Source organism: Pantherophis guttatus, chromosome 1, assembly GCF_059756535.1.
Source record: "Pantherophis guttatus breed Tessera chromosome 1, ASM5975653v1, whole genome shotgun sequence".
In the NCBI taxonomy this organism is placed as follows: Eukaryota; Metazoa; Chordata; class Lepidosauria; order Squamata; family Colubridae; genus Pantherophis; species Pantherophis guttatus.
In genome coordinates this window covers 325,967,290-325,986,390 of record NC_142063.1, presented here as the reverse complement: position 1 = coordinate 325,986,390, position 19,101 = coordinate 325,967,290, and the positions used below count along the sequence as shown (strand labels likewise).

At 37.8% G+C, this 19,101-nt stretch overlaps 1 protein-coding gene across 2 annotated transcripts; it reads right to left on the bottom strand.

Moving 5' to 3' along the window:
- Positions 1-45: 45 nt before the first annotated feature.
- On the bottom strand, positions 46-17,400 carry HSF5 (heat shock transcription factor 5). Of its 2 annotated transcripts, none has more exons than XM_034421002.3 (6): positions 16,269-17,400; positions 10,607-10,978; positions 8,104-8,201; positions 6,820-7,350; positions 5,410-5,587; positions 46-2,056 (listed from the first exon to the last, which is right to left on the bottom strand). In XM_034421002.3, the coding sequence occupies exons 1-6, from the start codon at positions 16,969-16,971 to the stop codon at positions 1,986-1,988; spliced, it is 1,953 nt and encodes a 650-aa protein (XP_034276893.1). In that variant the 5' UTR covers positions 16,972-17,400; the 3' UTR covers positions 46-1,985. The 2 variants fall into 2 exon arrangements, with proteins under 2 accessions (XP_034276893.1, XP_034276894.1); XM_034421003.3 differs by having other exon boundaries at positions 5,410-5,508.
- Positions 17,401-19,101: the final 1,701 nt, after the last annotated feature.

Genomic DNA, 19,101 nt, shown 5'->3' with positions numbered 1-19,101 from the left:
AAAGTCAAGTATTCCATAATGTACAGAACTCCATGTGAAAACCAGTTTTGCAATAATTTTATTTGTATATGGAGAAAGGTCAATTTTCTTCAAATAAAAGAAGGAAAATATGGATATTTGATGTTTTGATTTGTTCTTTTTATTATAATGAAGATCTCCCATTTGTAGGCTGTTACTGAATTTTTTATTTTAAATTGCTTACTATACAGTGTTAAAATGACTATGTGAACTGTCCTTTCACTTTAGTATACTTTTGAGGGTGGAGTGATTTAGTACTTAATTTTATTCAAATAAAAATCAAATAGGACTATTAAGACCAAAGCAGCAAAAATCCAGATAATCACTGGATTCAACCTATCATTCTGCTGTCTAGCTATTCTGGATTTTTGCCAGAAAATCTGGTAGTCCTACTCAAGTATTACTATAGCAAACACTGGACTTCTTTGGAGTAATCCTTTTTATTATTTATTGATAGAATACATTTTAGCTGAAAGCTGTGAAAGTACTGAGAAGGTTGTTCCAGATAGAGTTATGCTGAGTATTAGCATCAAGAAATATTGTAGAGATTTCTTAAATAGTTTGAATATTATTTTATCCTTTGCCAGTTTGAATATTCTTTCTTTTCTACAAATGCTTAAGAGTCAAATAACTGAGTCTATAAATATGGTAGGAGATCCAGCTCCTTGGCCTCATTTTCCAGTTAGTTTAGAGACAGATGTAAAGATATAAATATCACCATTTCCAGACTGAGCCTTAAAAATAGAGGCCCGTTTAAATGTTCTTTATTAATAATTTTGAATTATTAATAAAGCTATGCTACAATACAATTATTTCCTGTAGTCCAATCAGGTATGATAAAGAATGAGCTTCATTTGCAACATTTATTTGGATCTGCAACAGACCTGAAGAAATGCCTATTTTTAATTAAAATCAGGACTGATATACAAGCACCTCTTATCATTTTTTAAAATTCAGAGACCTTGCTAAGTATTCTCCCTGCTTGTGTAGCATTTTATTCTTCACTTAATTTTATCTTAATATTAGACTGAATGTATATAGATGGACAAATGGAGCCTCTGAAAAATGATTGGAATTATCTCAAAATAATCAGTATATCAAAGGAATGGAAGCTTTGCAAGAAATAATATATTACTGTCTTGCAAATCAATATGAGGCTATAGCTGAGTTTGTGTGGTTGACTTTGGTTCATCCTACCTTTCATTGAGAGATAATGGATGTAAGAAATCTAGGAATTGCAGAAAGTCAATTGGAATAACAGATCTATCTGATCTGAGTTTTTGAGGAATTATATCCTTATGCATTTTTCAGAGTTCTGGGAAATCAGAATAGTCTTATAACACATTCTCATCATGCTACATCATTTGCATGTATTCTAATTACAACATAAATACATTCAAGTACAAAGTCATTACTCTTTAAAATCTATTGTCAATAAATACAATCATATTGAACAAGTTAAATAGCTTGCAAAGACATTTAAGATAAGCAATAAAACAACATAAGCCTTAACACTTGTTTTATGTTGGCTCTAGAATGAGGAAATTATTAAAACACAAGAATGTACCATTAACGTAAAATATCCAGCAGCTATTAGAGATGGAAAAATGAAGAAAGAAAGAAACCGCTTGTGTAATTAACTAGAAAATGAGATAAACAGTCTTCAAATGAAATTGGAACAATCCTACGGGGACATTTGTGGCAGCTGTTTGAAATACAGCTTTTCTACTTTTAACAGATTTGGACAAATAAGTTTATTAATTAGATGAAACAAGTTAAAAAATAATTTAAACCTATTAAAGAGGTATTAAAAACAGTGGTGGGATTATTTACAAGTGTGACAAAAATGAGCAATGGAAGAGAGTTTTATTTGTCATAACAGTCCCCAAAATACTCTTGGAATGAAAGCCACTGCTCTTCCCCAGCTGGCTACTGCTCTGCATTTGTGCATACTTTCCATCAACTTCTCACTCCCTTAATTCTTCTTCCTTTGGAAAATGTTCTTGCTTGCAAGCCACATCCACTAGCAAATGTAGATCTAGGAAGAACACAAATGGCAATCCAGTATTTATTCTGTAGTTTGGTTCTTAAGATGTAAAATACATCTTAAGAGATAGAAAATGTACCCTTGTCTGTCTTAACTAATGGGGTTCCAAACCCATATTTGCCAGATAGAGTTCCCCAGCAGCTGTGGCAGAACAGCGTTTCAGTGAAAAATTAGGCATTTTCTTTCTTGCTACATTGTACAGATACAAATTGGTAGGGGAAGTAATGCACAGATAGCCACTTATAAATCCACAGCTGCAGTTAACTATATTTCTGTGGTCTCTTTCTATTATGTATACATGTGAATAGTTAATTATTAAATAGTTAAAGAATATAGGATAGGTATATAACATTAAGATACAAGGGAATACAACTACTGCTAAAGATCATATCTGCATTGGCTTTAACATGTTATCTGTAACACCAAATAAAAGTAGTGAGTTGAAATTACTGTTGTTTATGTCAAGGAGACACCCTTCTCAGAAAGGCAGCAGATAAAGCTGAAACATAACAGACTGAACTTACAGATTTAATAATGTTACTATTAATATTTTTATTTAATACACATGTATGTAAGTGCAGTCCAAGCAGATAACAAAGAAATCACAGCATGCTATGTGTTTCAAGAAGAGACACCTGATTAGCATCATCAGAACAAGGAAGTTGCTGCCACAATTTTTACACTCCTGAAACAAGATTTCAAAAGCCAAAGAATTCATGTCTCCAAAGAAAAATATAATTCCTGGACCAAATAAAGTACAATCAAGGAAGAAATTATTAAAGTCACAAGGATCCATTCCTAACCATCATGATGCCAAAATGATTAGACAGACATTGTGATGTCATGAAATAAACTCTACTCTTTCATATTGTATCACAACAGTGTGCAAGTACATAAGGACAGAGTTTGCACGGTGATGTCACAACAATATTTTGTCAATTGCACTTCCACCTTGTAGATGCCTATTGTCCAAGTACCAAAATTTCCTAAGCAAAACAGAAAGCTCTCAGAGAGGAAATTACTATGGTGTTAGAAAAGAAGTGAATGAAAATCACCAGGAATAAAACCTATGACATGGAGGTGAGGGTGGGGCTTCCTACCAAAGATTTTGATTTTACAACATTCCAAAAATATTTCACACAAGCCCTAAACCATAAGCACTGCAATTACAACCAAGACATATCATTGCAGAAAATATGATTTTGGCATAGCAGTTCAAATTTAGTGATAAGAGTTGTTTAACATGTAAACAACCTATTTCAGGAGTTGTTGGGTTTTCTTTTTGCTAGAGATATGTATGGCTGTGAAGTTCCATTCTGCCCTGCAAATCCTGCACCAAGCAGGCCTAAATGATACTCTAAATCATTTTCAGCTCTTTGACTATATTTTGATTGTAAGATCAAGAGATCAGATAGAGGTCAACAGATTGTACATTTTATTTTCCCTCCAATCTAATGCTCAAATTCTCCTTCAGTTGAAATCTTACACATAAATCTTCTAAACATAGACGGGACTAACTGAGCAGAAACACACACACACACACACAATTCTACTGCACATCTCTTCATTCACAGAATCGCATGAAGGTTATTCAATGTTTATTATGGGGGATGATCAATAGTGCATTAGTAATCAGAACTATTAACATGTCCCATACTAATACAGATAGCCCTCAAATTACAACAGTTCATTTAGTGACTATTCAAAGTTACAACAGTGCTGAAAAAAGGGCGTTATGACCATTTTTCACACTTACAAGATTGCAGCATCCCTGTAGTCACATGATCAAAATTCAGCTGCTTGGCAATTGCTTCATATTTATGACAGTCATACCATCCCAGGGTCATGTAATCCCCTTTAGCGATCTTTTGACAAGCAAAGTCAGTGTGGAAACCAGATTCACTTAACAACCATGTTACTAAATTAGCAACTGCAGTGGTTCACTTAACAATTAGCAACATAAATGTTGGGCTCAATTGTGATCATAAGTCGAGGCCTATCGGTATTTCAATCTTTGTACAAAAGATAAGTGTAACACAGGTTAACTCCTTCATGCTGGTGTCTGAGGAATTAGCAGAAATAAAATTCCTCTAAAAATTGAGGAAAAACATAGCCTCCAGTTTTTCAATATAAATAAATTTATATGACAGGGGGACAGAGGTCGACCTCGAGGCGCCTTGTTTGTGGGGTGCCGCAAGGGTCGGTCCTCTCGCCCCTCCTGTTCAACATTTATGTGAAGCTGCTGGGTGAGATCATCCGTAGTTTTGGGCTGAAGTTCCATCAGTACGCTGATGATACTCAGCTGTACATCTCCACCCCAGACCACCCCAATGATGCCCTTGACGTGATGTTCCGGTGCCTGGAGGCCGTGCGTATCTGGATGGGAGAAACAAGCTCAGACTCAACCCCTCCAAGACCGAGTGGCTGAGGTTTCCGGCGTCCCGGTATAGCCAGCTGGTTCCATCGCTGACTATTAGGGGTGAGATCTTAGCCCCCTCAGAGAGGGCTTTCAACTTAGGTGTCCTCCTGGATGCACGGCTGTCTCTAGAAGATGAGGTGATGGCTGTGGCTAGGGAGGCTTTTTATCAGGTTCGCCTGATTCACCAGTTGCGTCCCTTTCTGGACCGGGACTCCTTGCGCATGGCCTCGTCACCTCCCGTCTGGACTACTGGACTACTGTAATGCTCTCTACATGGGGCTCCCCTTGAAGAGCACTTGGAGGCTCCAACTGGTCCAGAATGTGGCCGCGCGGGTGATTATCGGAGTGACACGGCGCTCCCATGTAACACCTTTCCTGTGCGAGCTGCACTGGCTCCCGGTGGTCTTCCGGGTGCGATTCAAGGTGTTGGTTACCATCTTTAAAGCACTCCATGGCTTAGGACCTGGGTACTTACGAGATCGCTTTCTGCTACCGATAGGCTCCCACCGGCCAATACGCTCCCACAGAGAGGGACTCCTCAGGGTGCTGTCGGTCAAACAATGTTGACTGGTGACCCCCAGGGGGAGAGCCTTCTCTGTGGGGGCACCTGCCCTCTGGAATGAATTGCCCCCGGAGATACGGATGATCCCTGACCTACGTGCCTTTCACCGTGTCCTCAAGACGTTATTGTTCCAACAAGCTGGGCTGGCCTAAACATGAATTTTAATGGTTGTTTTAGTTTTTTAATAATATAGGGGCCAAATTATTTCATATATTTTTAAATTGCTTTTAAATTTTTTGTATATGTGTGTTTTAGTGTTGGCTGTGCACCGCCCTGAGTCCTTCGGTAGAAGGGCAGTATAAAAATTTAAATATTAAATAAATAAATAAATATGAGAAGACACCGAAAGCCTACTATTCTTACCAGGGGATTTGCCCTTCTGTGAACTGCTCCTTCTTTCTCTGCATTTGCTTTGGATGGATGAAACTGAATCTTTGGCACATTTGTTGAGAGGACCCACTTCTGAAACGAGGAAACCAATTTGTTCTGAGGATGCAACAGTCTCTGATGTATTTGTCTCACACTTTATATTAGGATCCTCCTTATAAAGAAGTAAAACACACAAATAAGCAATACATTTATTTCAAAAATTTCGGAAAACGGCACAAGTCCTTGAAGCCCTTTCTCCACAATATAATATTTATTTCATTACTATTCCAGGGTCCCAGGATGGTCTATGTTGTTTCCACACATGATGCCATAACAAAGACTTAAGAAGGAAAAGCAGGAAGCCTATCATCCAAGATTTCTTTACAAAAGCTACATGTGCAAAGGCATATTCAGAACAACCAACAGACTGTATGAGCTATTGTGGAAAAGGAGATTATCTTTCAAAGAACAATTAAAATTTAAAATTATCCCCATCGTCTTAATTACCAGTGTCATCCAAATAGGTATCATCGCAGCAACAATGGTAAAAATATTTCAGAAACACAATTATTTTCAGATCAATTACCGGTATTTGGTAGAAATATTTCAGAAACACAATTTTCAGATATTCACTGCCATTATTTAATGCCTTGATGCATGACTTAATTAACCCTAACCCTAACCCTACTTGCCCCATAAAGTATTAAATCTATCATCTCGAATTAACTAATCGGAAGGGCTTCCAAGAACCAAACCCTCACAATTGGTAAGGAGTTACCGAATACAGTTTAAAATGCTTTATGAACCAAATTAAACAAACCGTATTTTAATGCAACTTGTATACCCAGCCAGGGGTAATTGGTCTGAGGCAGTCCAGTAAAACTTTCGGGGTTGGTTGAGGATTTGAGTTCAGGTTTCCTTAGTTACAATTTGACCTATGATCATGACAATAATCTTAATATTATGACTGCAATCATGCAATAAACTTAAGCTGCTTTTTAAATTAGCCCATTTTCTGAGTTTACACAATTCAGCCAACAATAACTAATGAAACTGGCTGGGTTCACACAACATGCTGAGTGACAAAAAAAGCTAAGCAAAGTTAATATTAACCTTAGAAAGTTGTGTAAACACAGCTGCTAGTTTTTAACTGACCTGTCAAGTATGTTATATGAACACAGATGAATTCGTTTTAACAAAACTTTAATAGTGAAAATTATATTCAATTGTGTTAATTATGCACATTAAGCAATATTTGTATTTTATAATTTTGAAAATCAATGATTTGATGATGCCATGAAATATATTGCTTTAATTCTAATTTAAATATTTGCTTACTACTGAAGAACATAGAGATGAGATTATCAGTCCAGAATATAACATAGTTGTTACATTGTTCCCTACCTGTGGCTGACTAAATGGAAGTTCCTCTTGAACAAATACCATGGGAGACACTGCAGAAGACTGGTTCAGTTGTTCTTTGACCTTTGCTGATGTTTGTGGTGTGACTGTAGGCTGTTGCACTATTTGAGCTGTGGTATTCTCCACAGGTTCTGCGGTATGAATAGCGTAGATAAACTCTGGAGACTGTGGCAAGGAGCATGCTATAGCTTGTTCAGACTCTACAACAAAGGATGTGATATCTGAGCCTACAGGTGTTAGAGGTTCTAAGTGGCTGGTTTGACCTGAAGAAGCTGTATCACTATTCCCTGAATTAACTATTAATTGCTGGTTTCGATTTGACTGTGAAGTTGGACATTGGTTCTCCACTGGTTCTACTTTTACCATTTCCAGTTTTGGGGATGAATGCATTTCATCAACAATCTGGAAGACGGCTTCTAGATTGACTTCTGTCTTCTTGTTTTCATCAGAGGTGTTGCAGGACCAATTAGAAGGCAAAAATTCAACTGGATATGAAGATTGCATTGGTGGATTCTAGTGAGACACAGACATTTATTTGTGCATTTTAGCACTGCTGAGTAAAACAAGACTATATAACCCAATAATACATCTGTCTTTAGCATATGTGTTTAAAATACAGTTACTTTTGAAAAAAATACAAAGACTCCAAAGTCTTCATTAACAAATTTTAATTCTGGTGTCCTTTTTGTAACTTATCTCTAAAAGAAAAGGCTATAAGTAAATCAACTAAATATTATTTGAATTTAATATAACAATATTGCTGCAGAGATTGAATTTGAACTGGGCTTTCTGACATTCTTCAGAAATCATGGGAGAAAGTTTATTGTGTGAACAATTTATATTACTTTAGAGTCAAAGCAATTAATATAGAACATTTAAATATAGAATTTATGGTTTTAGGAACTATTTTCCTTAAAAAGAAAATACTTAACAGAATTTTTAAAGATTATATATCATTCTACAACTAATTTTTGGTTTTTGTAAACAAGAAATTTCTAATTATTGAAATAATTTACCATAAACAAAATTTTTACGTGTTCAGCCACAGATATAATAAACTTGTGACCAAGGGGGAATCGATTTGATGTTTCTTAAATTTACTTTTTAAGCTTAATGCCATACACCTAACTACTACAGAAACAAACTGAATTTTCAAAACTTCACTATGTTATGACATGCCATTAAGGTCAGGATTCAGAAAAGCATACAATATATTGCATTGGACATGCCTTAGACAGGTCACTGGAACTTAGCCAATTCATTCACCTGAAAATAGCTGCAGTGTGTATAGATTGAGGCTGTAGGACTACCACAACCGCTTAGGGGATCCATGTGGGTAGGTGGAGAACAACATTGTAATACAGCTAGAAAGAAAAGAAAAGAAATTAAAAGGCAGAAATGATATTCCCAATTAATTAAAAGGATTTTCTAAATTGCATTTAATACTATTATAGTTCTCCCACCTGTAATCTAGCAGTGGATTATGGTATAGTATAGGATCAGCAGAAATGGGCTACAGACCTATATAAAAAGCAGACATGATCTGAGGACTAATCCCTTTCCCTAAGTAAATAATTTATGTTTTAAAGAGTGTGTTAATATAGAGCAGCCCAAGCACAAGAAATGTGAAAAAAGACTCTTTAGGGAAATTCTTTATTAATCCAAAATTTGTGAATAGCTAGGTTCAGCTTTGGATTGCCAAACACAGTTTTGTAAGGAATTGAGCTTTCTAGATCACTCTGTCTTAAAACCTAGGCCTGTGATAAAATTTAAACCTAAAATTTAAACCTAGATTGGCTGGTTTGATCAAAATACATGGGTCTTCAAATAGGCAAATGCATAACAAAGATTATTCTATTTCTATTTCTCCCACCATTGGTTCGTTAATGTGTTTCACATAAAGAATTTTTTGAGTCCATGAAAACAGAAGTATGTGCAGTTTTTTCACAATTACTAAGCCCAATTTATATAGAAAGTCAGCTAGTTACCATTCAATGATAATTTCTTTACCGTAGTAAACTTTTAAAGGCAGAGCATCACCAAGGAGTATTGTGGAATTTATGAAGGCAAATACAGGTAGCCCTCAACTTACAACCATTCATTTAGTGACCATTCGAAGTTACAACTGAAAAAAAATGAATATAAGTGCTTTTCACACTTATTACCCATGGTTATCTGATCAAACTTCAAATGCTTGGCAACTGGTTCATATTTATGACAGTAGCAGTGCCCCAGGGTCATGTGATCACTTTTTATGACTCTCTGACAAGCAAAGTCAATAGGGAAGTCAATTCACTTAACAATCAGGTTACTAACTTAACAACTGCAGTGATTCACTTAACAACTGTGGCAAGGAAAGTCATAAAATGTGGTAAAACTCACTTAATTGTTTTGCTTAGCAATGGAAATTTTGGATTCAATTATGGTCATAAGTCAAGAACTACCTATATTGCATAAGGGAGAAAAAGGATTAGCATTTAGTGATAATATTCAAACTTACTGGATACTGTACACAACTAATTTATAGAACCAGTTAAGAACAACTTTTAAAATAAGTTTCAAATGTAAATGATCAGATAGTCATTCAGAAAAATGACTGTGTTGAATGAATCTTCTCTATTCTTTGACATTAAACACTTTCCCTTTACAGGTTTATAATCCTACTGCTCAGAAGTCATTTTTAACCAAGTATCTGCTTATGACCTCAGTAGAAGAGCACAGCTTTGACAGCATTGATGTTTAAAATAGAACAGTCTGTCTGAACATTTTGTTTGCTTGTTGTGTTAAGGCAAAACCCCAGGGCTGCTTTAACTAATATGAACAGCAAAAGCTAATATGACAGAGCCATAAGTCCCTGCTAAAACTTCAGTGGGTGCAATGTAAACATTAAATAAATGTATTCCTTTGTATGATGACATATATTAGAAACATTGCATAGTTTATGGATCTGTGCAGCAAGTTTCCAGGATGTTTGAAGTTTAAAAAATAGACATATTGTAAGTACTTCACTAGTCCATGATCAAAGTGTATGATGTGGACTGTGAATACATATGAAATAGCTTTTAGATTTACCGGTAAGCCATAAATCAAAACACTGCCATTTCCTGTCATTATTGAAAACAACTGAATATAGATATTTGGGGTAGGTCACATCAAATATCAAGTATTTTAAGAAGTAGCTGTGTAATTCCATATAAATACAATTCTAAAGTATAAACTTAAGTGCAGATTAAACTATAAATTCCAGGCTAGGCTCTTTTTTCTTACATTTCCAGCTAAAAGAATTGTAGGGAGCTGCCATGAGTATTTTAGATGCTAGCTCTTGGCTGGATTATTACATTGCTTTGAGACAAATGATTACTATTGCAGAGATAAATTCAGATATTGTTGGACTATTACTGCTTCCTTGCATTAGCTGCAGGTGGCACAACCAGTGGTCACAAAAAATAGCTGTAACACAATATGTGGCAGGACATAGAAGCCCCAAATATTCCCTAGGGCTCTTTTCGTCTAAACAACAAGCAGATTTGCCATGGTATTTCTATATTATCAGGGATACCTTATCACAAGTCCTTCAATGAGACAATCTACATACTATACATTACTATAAATTTGCATCTGTATTTTTATATATCAGATATTTTAATAGTTTTGTGATTGGATGGGAGCCTTGCTGGAGGTTGTTGCTGCTGTTAACACTAGACTTGTAAAAATTTTAAAGTATACTTTTAAACTTTTGATGAAATAAACTAATATTGGAACATGTTACCTGTTGGATAGTAAGCTTGGGAGTATGGTGCTGAAGCTGCATAACTGGTATATTTCTGGGAAGATGGGGCCATTGTCTGAGGCCCTTGTTGAATATGCACAGATGTAGAGCTGGGCTGCAGAGTATAAGTTACTTCTGTTGGGAACCTCTGCAACACAGGAAATGGAACACCTTTGTCTGAAAAAGCTGATGTCTCCACCTGACCTGGGAGCATTCCAAGGGAGTTCTGCCATGTTCTGGGAGGAAAAGGAGTCCGATCGGAACCTTTCAGTGGAAAAGCATTTTGGTTGTGAGATGATGGTGACAGGTAGGAATAAGGAGATAAACTGTCTCGCCGAAAAGATCGATGAACCTGTTCTAAAGTCAATGGAGCTGAAGATGGAGAAGAAAATGAGAAATTTGAAATATTTTCAAACATATGTTAGAAGCCACTAAGTCTCTAATATTGTATAATCACTGCTAAGCATATTTGCCTAGATTAGTTTTAATCAAATGATATAGCAAACAGTACTCAAAAAAGTAACTTCCTAGTTAGAATTGGAACTCTTAATTTGCATCAATTGACATATGTATATGATTCTGGATAGGATTTCTTAAGTGAGTATTAGCCCTGCTTTGGAAATCAAATCATTCCTAGGACATTACCATAGGATTAGGAAGAGTCTAGAGTGATAACATAATCTGGACTGATGTACTGATTTGTCACTACCCCTTGATTTCTATATTTAATTTCATACTAGGAATATCCATTTCAGAATCAAATACGATAGAGCCCTTTTCAATAATATTTAACAGTAATAATAATATGCACTTAAATTAAAAACTAATAATTGAACATCTAAAAAATAATTTGGGCTAAAAAATATATACCTAAAAAGTGTTCATCTGGGCCAGGGGAATATTAGAACGTCAGACTATTTCGCAAAATGAAGACTTTTTCCTCTGTTTGCTAGTTGCCATATCTCTGAAAATGAGTTATGGTGAGTAGACAAAGGCCTCAATAATTGTCTACAAGTGAATTATGAAAGTGTTCTTCATTTTCAAGTTGTGAAGAATGTAAGATAATAACCAGCAGCCTAAATTAGATTAGAAATGGGCCAGAAATCAGTCCAGTTTTCTGTGCTATTAAGTATATTCTAAAAACGTCTTAGGTGCAAGCTCAACAGATTTTAAAATATATTTTTTATAATTTCTGAGCTTCTGTACCTTTTGGGATACATTCATATCAGGTTTGTTTTTATAATATTTATTTTTGTTGCTGTCTCTGACTGTTGTATGCTGCTCATAGTTGCCTTTGGTGAGATGGATGGCTATATAAATTTTATAAATAAATAATGCAGTAGTCTAATTTATAGACATATTACTGTGGGTTAGTGCATCTATACCTATTCTTGACGATCACATCTCTATCAAATGACAGATACCTTAGGAATACTATATTTGTGTATTACAGCAATACATTCTATATGAAGCTATCTTTGAAACGTGCTGAGAAACTACAATTGACCCATAATAGACTTACGCAATTAAGGAATTGTCACCTATTGGAAGTATGTGATTCTCTTATTTTAAAAAATGCATGGGCTTCTCGTTTATTCCCGACCAAATATGGAGAACTAGTAATATCCTTTAAAACATTTTGGACCAGAATATCCGAAAGATTACTTTCTGCTGTTTAACAGCCTGAGGAAATTTTCAACAGAAGTAGTATATTAGTTGGTCCTAATATACTCTCAGTAGTAGTCTTATCTGGAAAGAGAGCTTTTTCAGTAGCAATATCTTTTTCCTCCCAAATGAGATTTGTCATAATCATTGTTTTAGACTTACATTGGATAGTTCAAATATTCTAAGAGTTACTATTCTCTCATTGCTTTAACTTGCTAGGTGCTGTTCAGTTAAATTATTTAAAGGATTACCTATAAACATAACTTGTTTTTTGCTATTTTATCAAACCCTCATTTTATTATTTTACGTATTTTACGTATTTTGTCAATAGCAATAGCAGTAGCATTCAGACTTATATATCACTCCATAATGCTTTACAGCACTGTCTGAGCGGTTTACAGTGTCAGCATATTGCCCCCAACAATCTGGGTCTTCATTTTACCGAAACTGGTACACATGTATTTGTTACTTCTTGTGATATATGTGGGATTTTTTTACATGGGTATATTTGTGTAGCAACATTATCTTACATGAAACAATCCTAATAATGGATGCAATGAAAAATGAGAATTTATATTTCTTCTAAATTTATAATGACCATCTATGAAATACTTCTTCCAGCTGTTTGTGAGATTTCTACCTTTTCTCCTCTGTGATACTGGGTCTAAATGAAAAATAATATATCCTATTAAAAATGGAGAGAACATTATAAAATACCTGCTCCAGTGCTCTCCCTCCTGTTCTTTTTGTTTCAATTTTATTCACCTGCTAGTAATCTCCAACTGATCTTGATGAATAATTTAATCTATTTCCATCCTGGTCCTATGACTGACAAGTATTATTTAATGTGTCTATAGCCATAGCAAAAGGGGGTACATTGACTCAGCGGTTAAAGATGCTGAATTTGTCAGTGGCAGCCCAGGTTTGAGACCTGAATGCCACATGGTGGGGTGAGCTCTGCTTCAGCTCCTGCCCATCTAAAAGTTTGAAAGCTTGTAAATGCAAGTAGATAAATAGATATCACTTTAGTGGGAAGGTAACAGCATTCCATGTGCCTTAGCATTTAACCATGCTGGCCACATGACCATGGAAAATGTTTTCTGATAATGCTAGCTCCCTCAGCTAAGAAACGGATGAGCACCGCCCCCTAGAGTTGGACACGAGTAAATGGGGAAACCTTTACCATAGCCATAGCAACTAGTAAATTTGGTACTCATTTATCAGTGATATGCTCCTGTTTCTTCATATATTACTGGAGACTTGAAAAAAGAGCTGCATTAACTAACAGAATGGTGATAGTATGAAATGCATACAGCACCAATTATTTAAAACAAATACTGAAAAACTGCAAAAAAGGAATCACTGCATAGTCTAACAAAAGATGGAGCAAATGGAACATGCATAAAGGATATCTCTTGTTCCAAATCAGCCAGATATACTTTTACAGTTTTTTCAGATTTTTTTAAAAAATGAATTCCCAGCATCGTTTGAGGAAAAGAAATTCTGCAATTAAATCATGTTTAATTATTATTTATAAAATGAATTGGCTGGATTCACAAGACGTGCTAAGCTCAAACCTATTTTATGATTTTTCATGATATAAACTCAACAACTGGTCAGGTTATTTAAAGATTTGGCAGAGTAGTTCCACGTAGGGATGATTATTCTGAATAATTTGTCATTGAGCAGGTGCACTAAATGAATAGGTGAATTCTGTTCCTCATTAAATCTATCAGCCTTGAAAGGCACTGCACAGCTCAAATCTGCAGAGTAGGAGATACTTGTTAAAAAACAATATTTTAGGCTTAACATTTAGCGTTAATATTTTTTCAAGCAGAGTGGATTCAATAGGATACAATAAATAGTGATTGAAACGTGTGAGATCTTGTTATAGTGTTGTTTTGAAGTACAAGGATTTATCTGGGGATATCTTTAACATTTTAACATTAAAGAAATGTTTCTGTTCTGCATTTATTTATAGAAGAATTTTGTTGACTTCAATGCGATCTACTTTAAAACCTTACCTAGTAAATTGGAGGAGTGGAGATTCTATAACTAAAAATCATCTATCCACAGACTTCTAATTACTTAAAGAATACAGGGAGTCCTCAACTTACGACCACAATAGAGCCCAAAATTTATGTAGCTGGGTGAGAAATTTGTTAAGTATGTTTTATCCCATTTTACGACTTTTCTTGCCACAGTTGTGAATCTAGTGTCAGATTTGGAAGCCATATTAGGCCTGAAGCTCCAATGCTGCCACCTTCTCATGTGTGGGAAAGTAGGAGGGGGGATTAAGGAGAGGGGGTTAGTAGACATAATAGCATTCTTCCTCTCGGTCAAAGTCATGGTGATCCAGCATCTGGAGGAGTGGTCAGGGGGCTGGATCAGGATGGAACGGATGTTCATTGGAGCATGTGACCCACTGGGTGGAAAAGGGGATGGTTTTGGGAGCTTTGACTTACTGATGGAAAACCCGGGCTTTTCAGATTTGGGTTTCCCCAGATGTGCCAGTTTGCCTATTCTAGTAGAGAACTTTGGGAAATGCTTGCTTCCACGTCTTTACTTGGAATTGGGGTTTTTCTGGAACGCTGACAAACCCCATTGACTTTGCTTGTCAGAATGCAAAAAGTGATCACATGATCCAGGAACAGTGCAATCATCATAAATAGAAGTCAATTGTCAAGCATCTGAATGTATATCATGTGACCAGGGGGATGTTGCAACAGTTATAAGTGTGAAAAATGGTCATGTCACTATTTTCAGTGCCATTGTAATTTCAAATGGTCACTAAACAAAATGTTGTAATTTGAGGACTACCTGTATAAAATATGCATGGCAAAGTAAAGGACTTTAATCACCATACTTCAATATAGTAGTGAATGGATTCTGCATTGACATTGGATAACCAAAGATTTGAACCAGGGCCTTTAGGTAATTAATATTGCTTATTAGTGATTATATGGCTTTATTCACACAATATTTAACTTGGTTACAGATAATTCATTTTCTGATTCATATAATACATTGAACAATTGACTAATCAAACAGTGTGGCTTTGAATAACATACTAGGCCACATAAAAGCTAACCGAAACTAGTAGCAATCAAGCTTAATATATTGTGCAAATACAACCACTAGAACTTTAATTGATCTGGTTAATTGTTTTGTGAACAAAGCAAGTGAGTTATTAGTTTATTCCTATGAGATATTGAAGAGTCAATCATATATGACTGGATGAATCTTGACTGTGTTTTGTACTTTAATATGCAAACCCAGAATCCTAAATTGAGCAAATAGCGGTCCAGTTGGAGTAAAAATGATATACAAATACAGGAAGTCCTTGACTTACAACTACAATTGAGCCTAGAATTTATGTTGCTAAGTGAGAAATTTATTGAGTTTTGTCCCATTTTACGACATTTCTTGCTCCATATGTTAAGTAAATTAGTAACTTGGTTAAGTGAATCTGGATTTCCCATTGACTTTGCTTGTCATAAGGTCTCAAAGGATGATCACATGACCCCTGGGCACTGCAACTGTCATAAATATGAACCAGTTGTCAACCATCCAAATGTAAATGTTACCATGGGGATGCTCCAACGGTCCTAAGTGTGAAAAATGATCTTGTTGTTGCAACTTTGAAAGGATCCTAAACAAACTGTTGTAATTCGAGGACTACCTGTACAGCCATAAGGGCACAGAGAAAGCTCACTATTCTTAAAACTAAAGGCAGTAACTCTTCGGGTTTTTTTAAATAAACATTTAGATGCTCAGGATGAAATGGGAGAGCTTCTGAACATGCTTTCTCATTGAACTGGGGCTGAACTCTGGCAGACTGGTTCCTCAAGGTGCACTCTGCAAGCGCTCAGTACCATGCGCCCAACACTGAACCTTTATTATTATTACGATATGGTTGTTATTGTTAGTAACTTTCTCATTGCACAAGGGAGAAGGTGCTGTTCGTGGTGATGACAATCACGCCCTCCTCTCTCACCGGGCTTGTTGTCGTTCTTGGCAGCTACGGCCCCTGCATGTGCCGGCGGGGGATTGTGATGGTGCTGATGTTGCTGGCTGAGGAGGGCCTCGCCACCGTGAAGGGAGGTGCTGAGGAGGCGCTGGAAGCGGTTGGGTGGCCGGCTGGTGACTTCCAGGCCTGCGGCGAGCTTGGCCTTGTTCGCGCTAGTCAGGCGTTTGAGATGAACCAACAGATCGGGCCGGTCGCGGCGAAAGTGCGGGCTGTGAAAATGGTGCAAGGGGCCGCCGGGAGCCGAGGCGGCAGCTGAGGCGCCTGCGGTGGATCCACCGCCAGACGAAGAGCCCCCGCTGCCTCCCGGCGGGCCTAGCACCACTTTGCGGAAGCCGTACAAATTGAGCTGCCGGATGAAACTAGTGAAATTGGTTGTCTTGAACAGCTCCGGCGAGGAGGAGGTGGACGACGAAGACGGAGACACTGAAGAGCCGCCGGCGGAGGTGGGGCCGGCGCCATCGCCCCCAGGGCCGCCTCCCACTGCGACGGCCATTCCGCTGCCGCCCGCGCCCAGGAGCTCGGCTTCGAACAAGGGCTGGTCGATGAGGAGTCCCTCGCCCCGGGCGTCCCAGCGGATGGAGCGGAAGCGCGGGCTGTTGACCAGGCGCCACAGCTTGGCGGGGAAGTTGTTGGGGTTAATGGGCGCGGCCGAGAGCAGTGGGTCCTCCATCGAGGTGGCTCGGTCTGCGGGGAGCCGCCAGGCTTTCGAGGCCGTCTCGCGCCCGTTCGCCTTCTCTGCCTGCCTCCCCCCCTCAGTCCAACGGACGGTGGAAGGCCCGCGTGGAAGGCCGATCGGCTTTTTTCCAACGGACGCCGCCGTCAATCATCGCCGCCGTCGGGGCAGAGCGGGCTGACCGGGCTGTTTGGCGGCGCGCGCTTGGCCCACCTCCTCCCGCCAAAAGTGTCGGGCGAAGATGCTACACCGGGCGGCTGCCCGGTTTCTGCCTTTCAGCCTTTCGCTTGAAGGCTGAGGAAACAGTTAAAATTACACCGTCCCTCTTGCTGAAACAAAAGGTCCACACAATACAACCAGGCCTGATAGCTGCATTTTTTGGTCTTCTCTGACCAGTGGTCTTGGAGAGCAGGAGGTTCTGTTGCCCAGTGCTACCCACACTTGGCTTTGATATCCACCCATTTTCCCTTGATAAGAAGAATAACTTTTAAGAAAAAATGGAAATGATAATAATATATAATTATTATATATAATAATAAAGTACTTTTGCAGAGGACAGAATCTTTGCTATCATCATCGGGCTGATTCTCATTCAGTATTCTTAGAATGGTAGAGAAGGGGCCATTGAAGTTCCCTGCAGGAATCCACATTAAAGCATCCCAACAGATGGCTTACCAGACATCCAGAGCATAGGAGCTCATAGTTCTTGGTACAGGTGGTCCTCCTCTTACAACCATTCGTTTTAGTGACTGTTTGAAGTTACAGTGGCGATATAAAAAAGTGACAACTGCTTCTTGCACTTATTGTACAACTGTTGCAGTATCTCCACAGTCATGTGTTCAAAATTTGGACACTTGGCAACTTGGCATGTATTTATAAGGCTTGCAGCATCCTGGGTTATGTGATCACCCTTTAAGACCTTCCCAGCCGGCTTCCAAAAAGCAATGTCAGTGAGGGAAACTGGATTTGCTCAATGACTGTATGATTCCCTTAAGAACTGCAGTGATTTGCTTAACAACTCTGCAAAAAGGTCATAAATTCAGGCACAACTCAACAATCAGAAATTAGCTTAGCAACAGAAATTTTGGTCACAGTTGTCATAAGTCCAGGAGCCTGGATAGCTCTGCGGACAAGGCACTGTAATTTAACACCAGCTGTCTGCAATTAAAGTAAGTTCGAATCTTGCCAGGCTCATGGTTGACTCAGCCTTCCATCCTTTCTAAGGTAGGTAAATTGAGGACCCAGTTTTTGGGGGCAATAAGCTGACTTTATAAAATATACAAAAGTATGAAGGCTATTGCTTAACGCACTGTAAGCCGCCCTGAGTCTCCGGAGAAGGGCGGCATATAAATCAAATTAAAAAAAAAAAAAGTCAAATATTACCTGTAATTATTACCCTGTTCAACTGCTGTTCAACATCCTTTCTAACATTCAGTAGCAATGTACTTCATTCTTATGTAAGACCATTTTTCTATATATATATTTGTTTCTGGGATGTTAGGTGATCTTGACTTTCTGTGCAAGAACCCGAAGGCACTCTCCTTCCCTTGGTTGGCTTTTCTCCAGGTCCCCCCCCCCAGATCTGATCTAAATCATGAATTTAATGTATTTAACACTTGGGTTTACAGTTCAGATACTTTAAACAAATAGTACTATCCCAATACAGTAGTTAAGTTTAGGAGCTGTAGTGTTGCAGTGGTTAGAATGCAGTATTGCAGATTAACTCTGCCCAGTGCCAGGAGTTCAATCCTGATCGACTCAAAGTTGAGTCAGCCTTCCATCCTTCTGAGATCGGTAAAATGAGGACCCAGGTTGTTGGGGGCAATATACTGACACTGTAAACCGTTTAGAGAGTCTTGTAAAACACTATGAAACGGTATATAAATCTAGATGCTATTGCTGTTGCTAAGTTTAAGATAAACATTAGGATATATAAATATTCTGCCACTCCTTGAACCATACCCATGATCCATAACTATTCTTTTCTCACTTTCCCTTCTCAAAGGCCCTCTGGAAATGCCAGGTCTTAACCATCTTCCAAAATACTAAGAGATGAACTCATCCTTGTCTCTAGAGACAATCTGTTATAGAAGGAGGCCATTACAGAAAAATCTCTCCAGGCTTCCT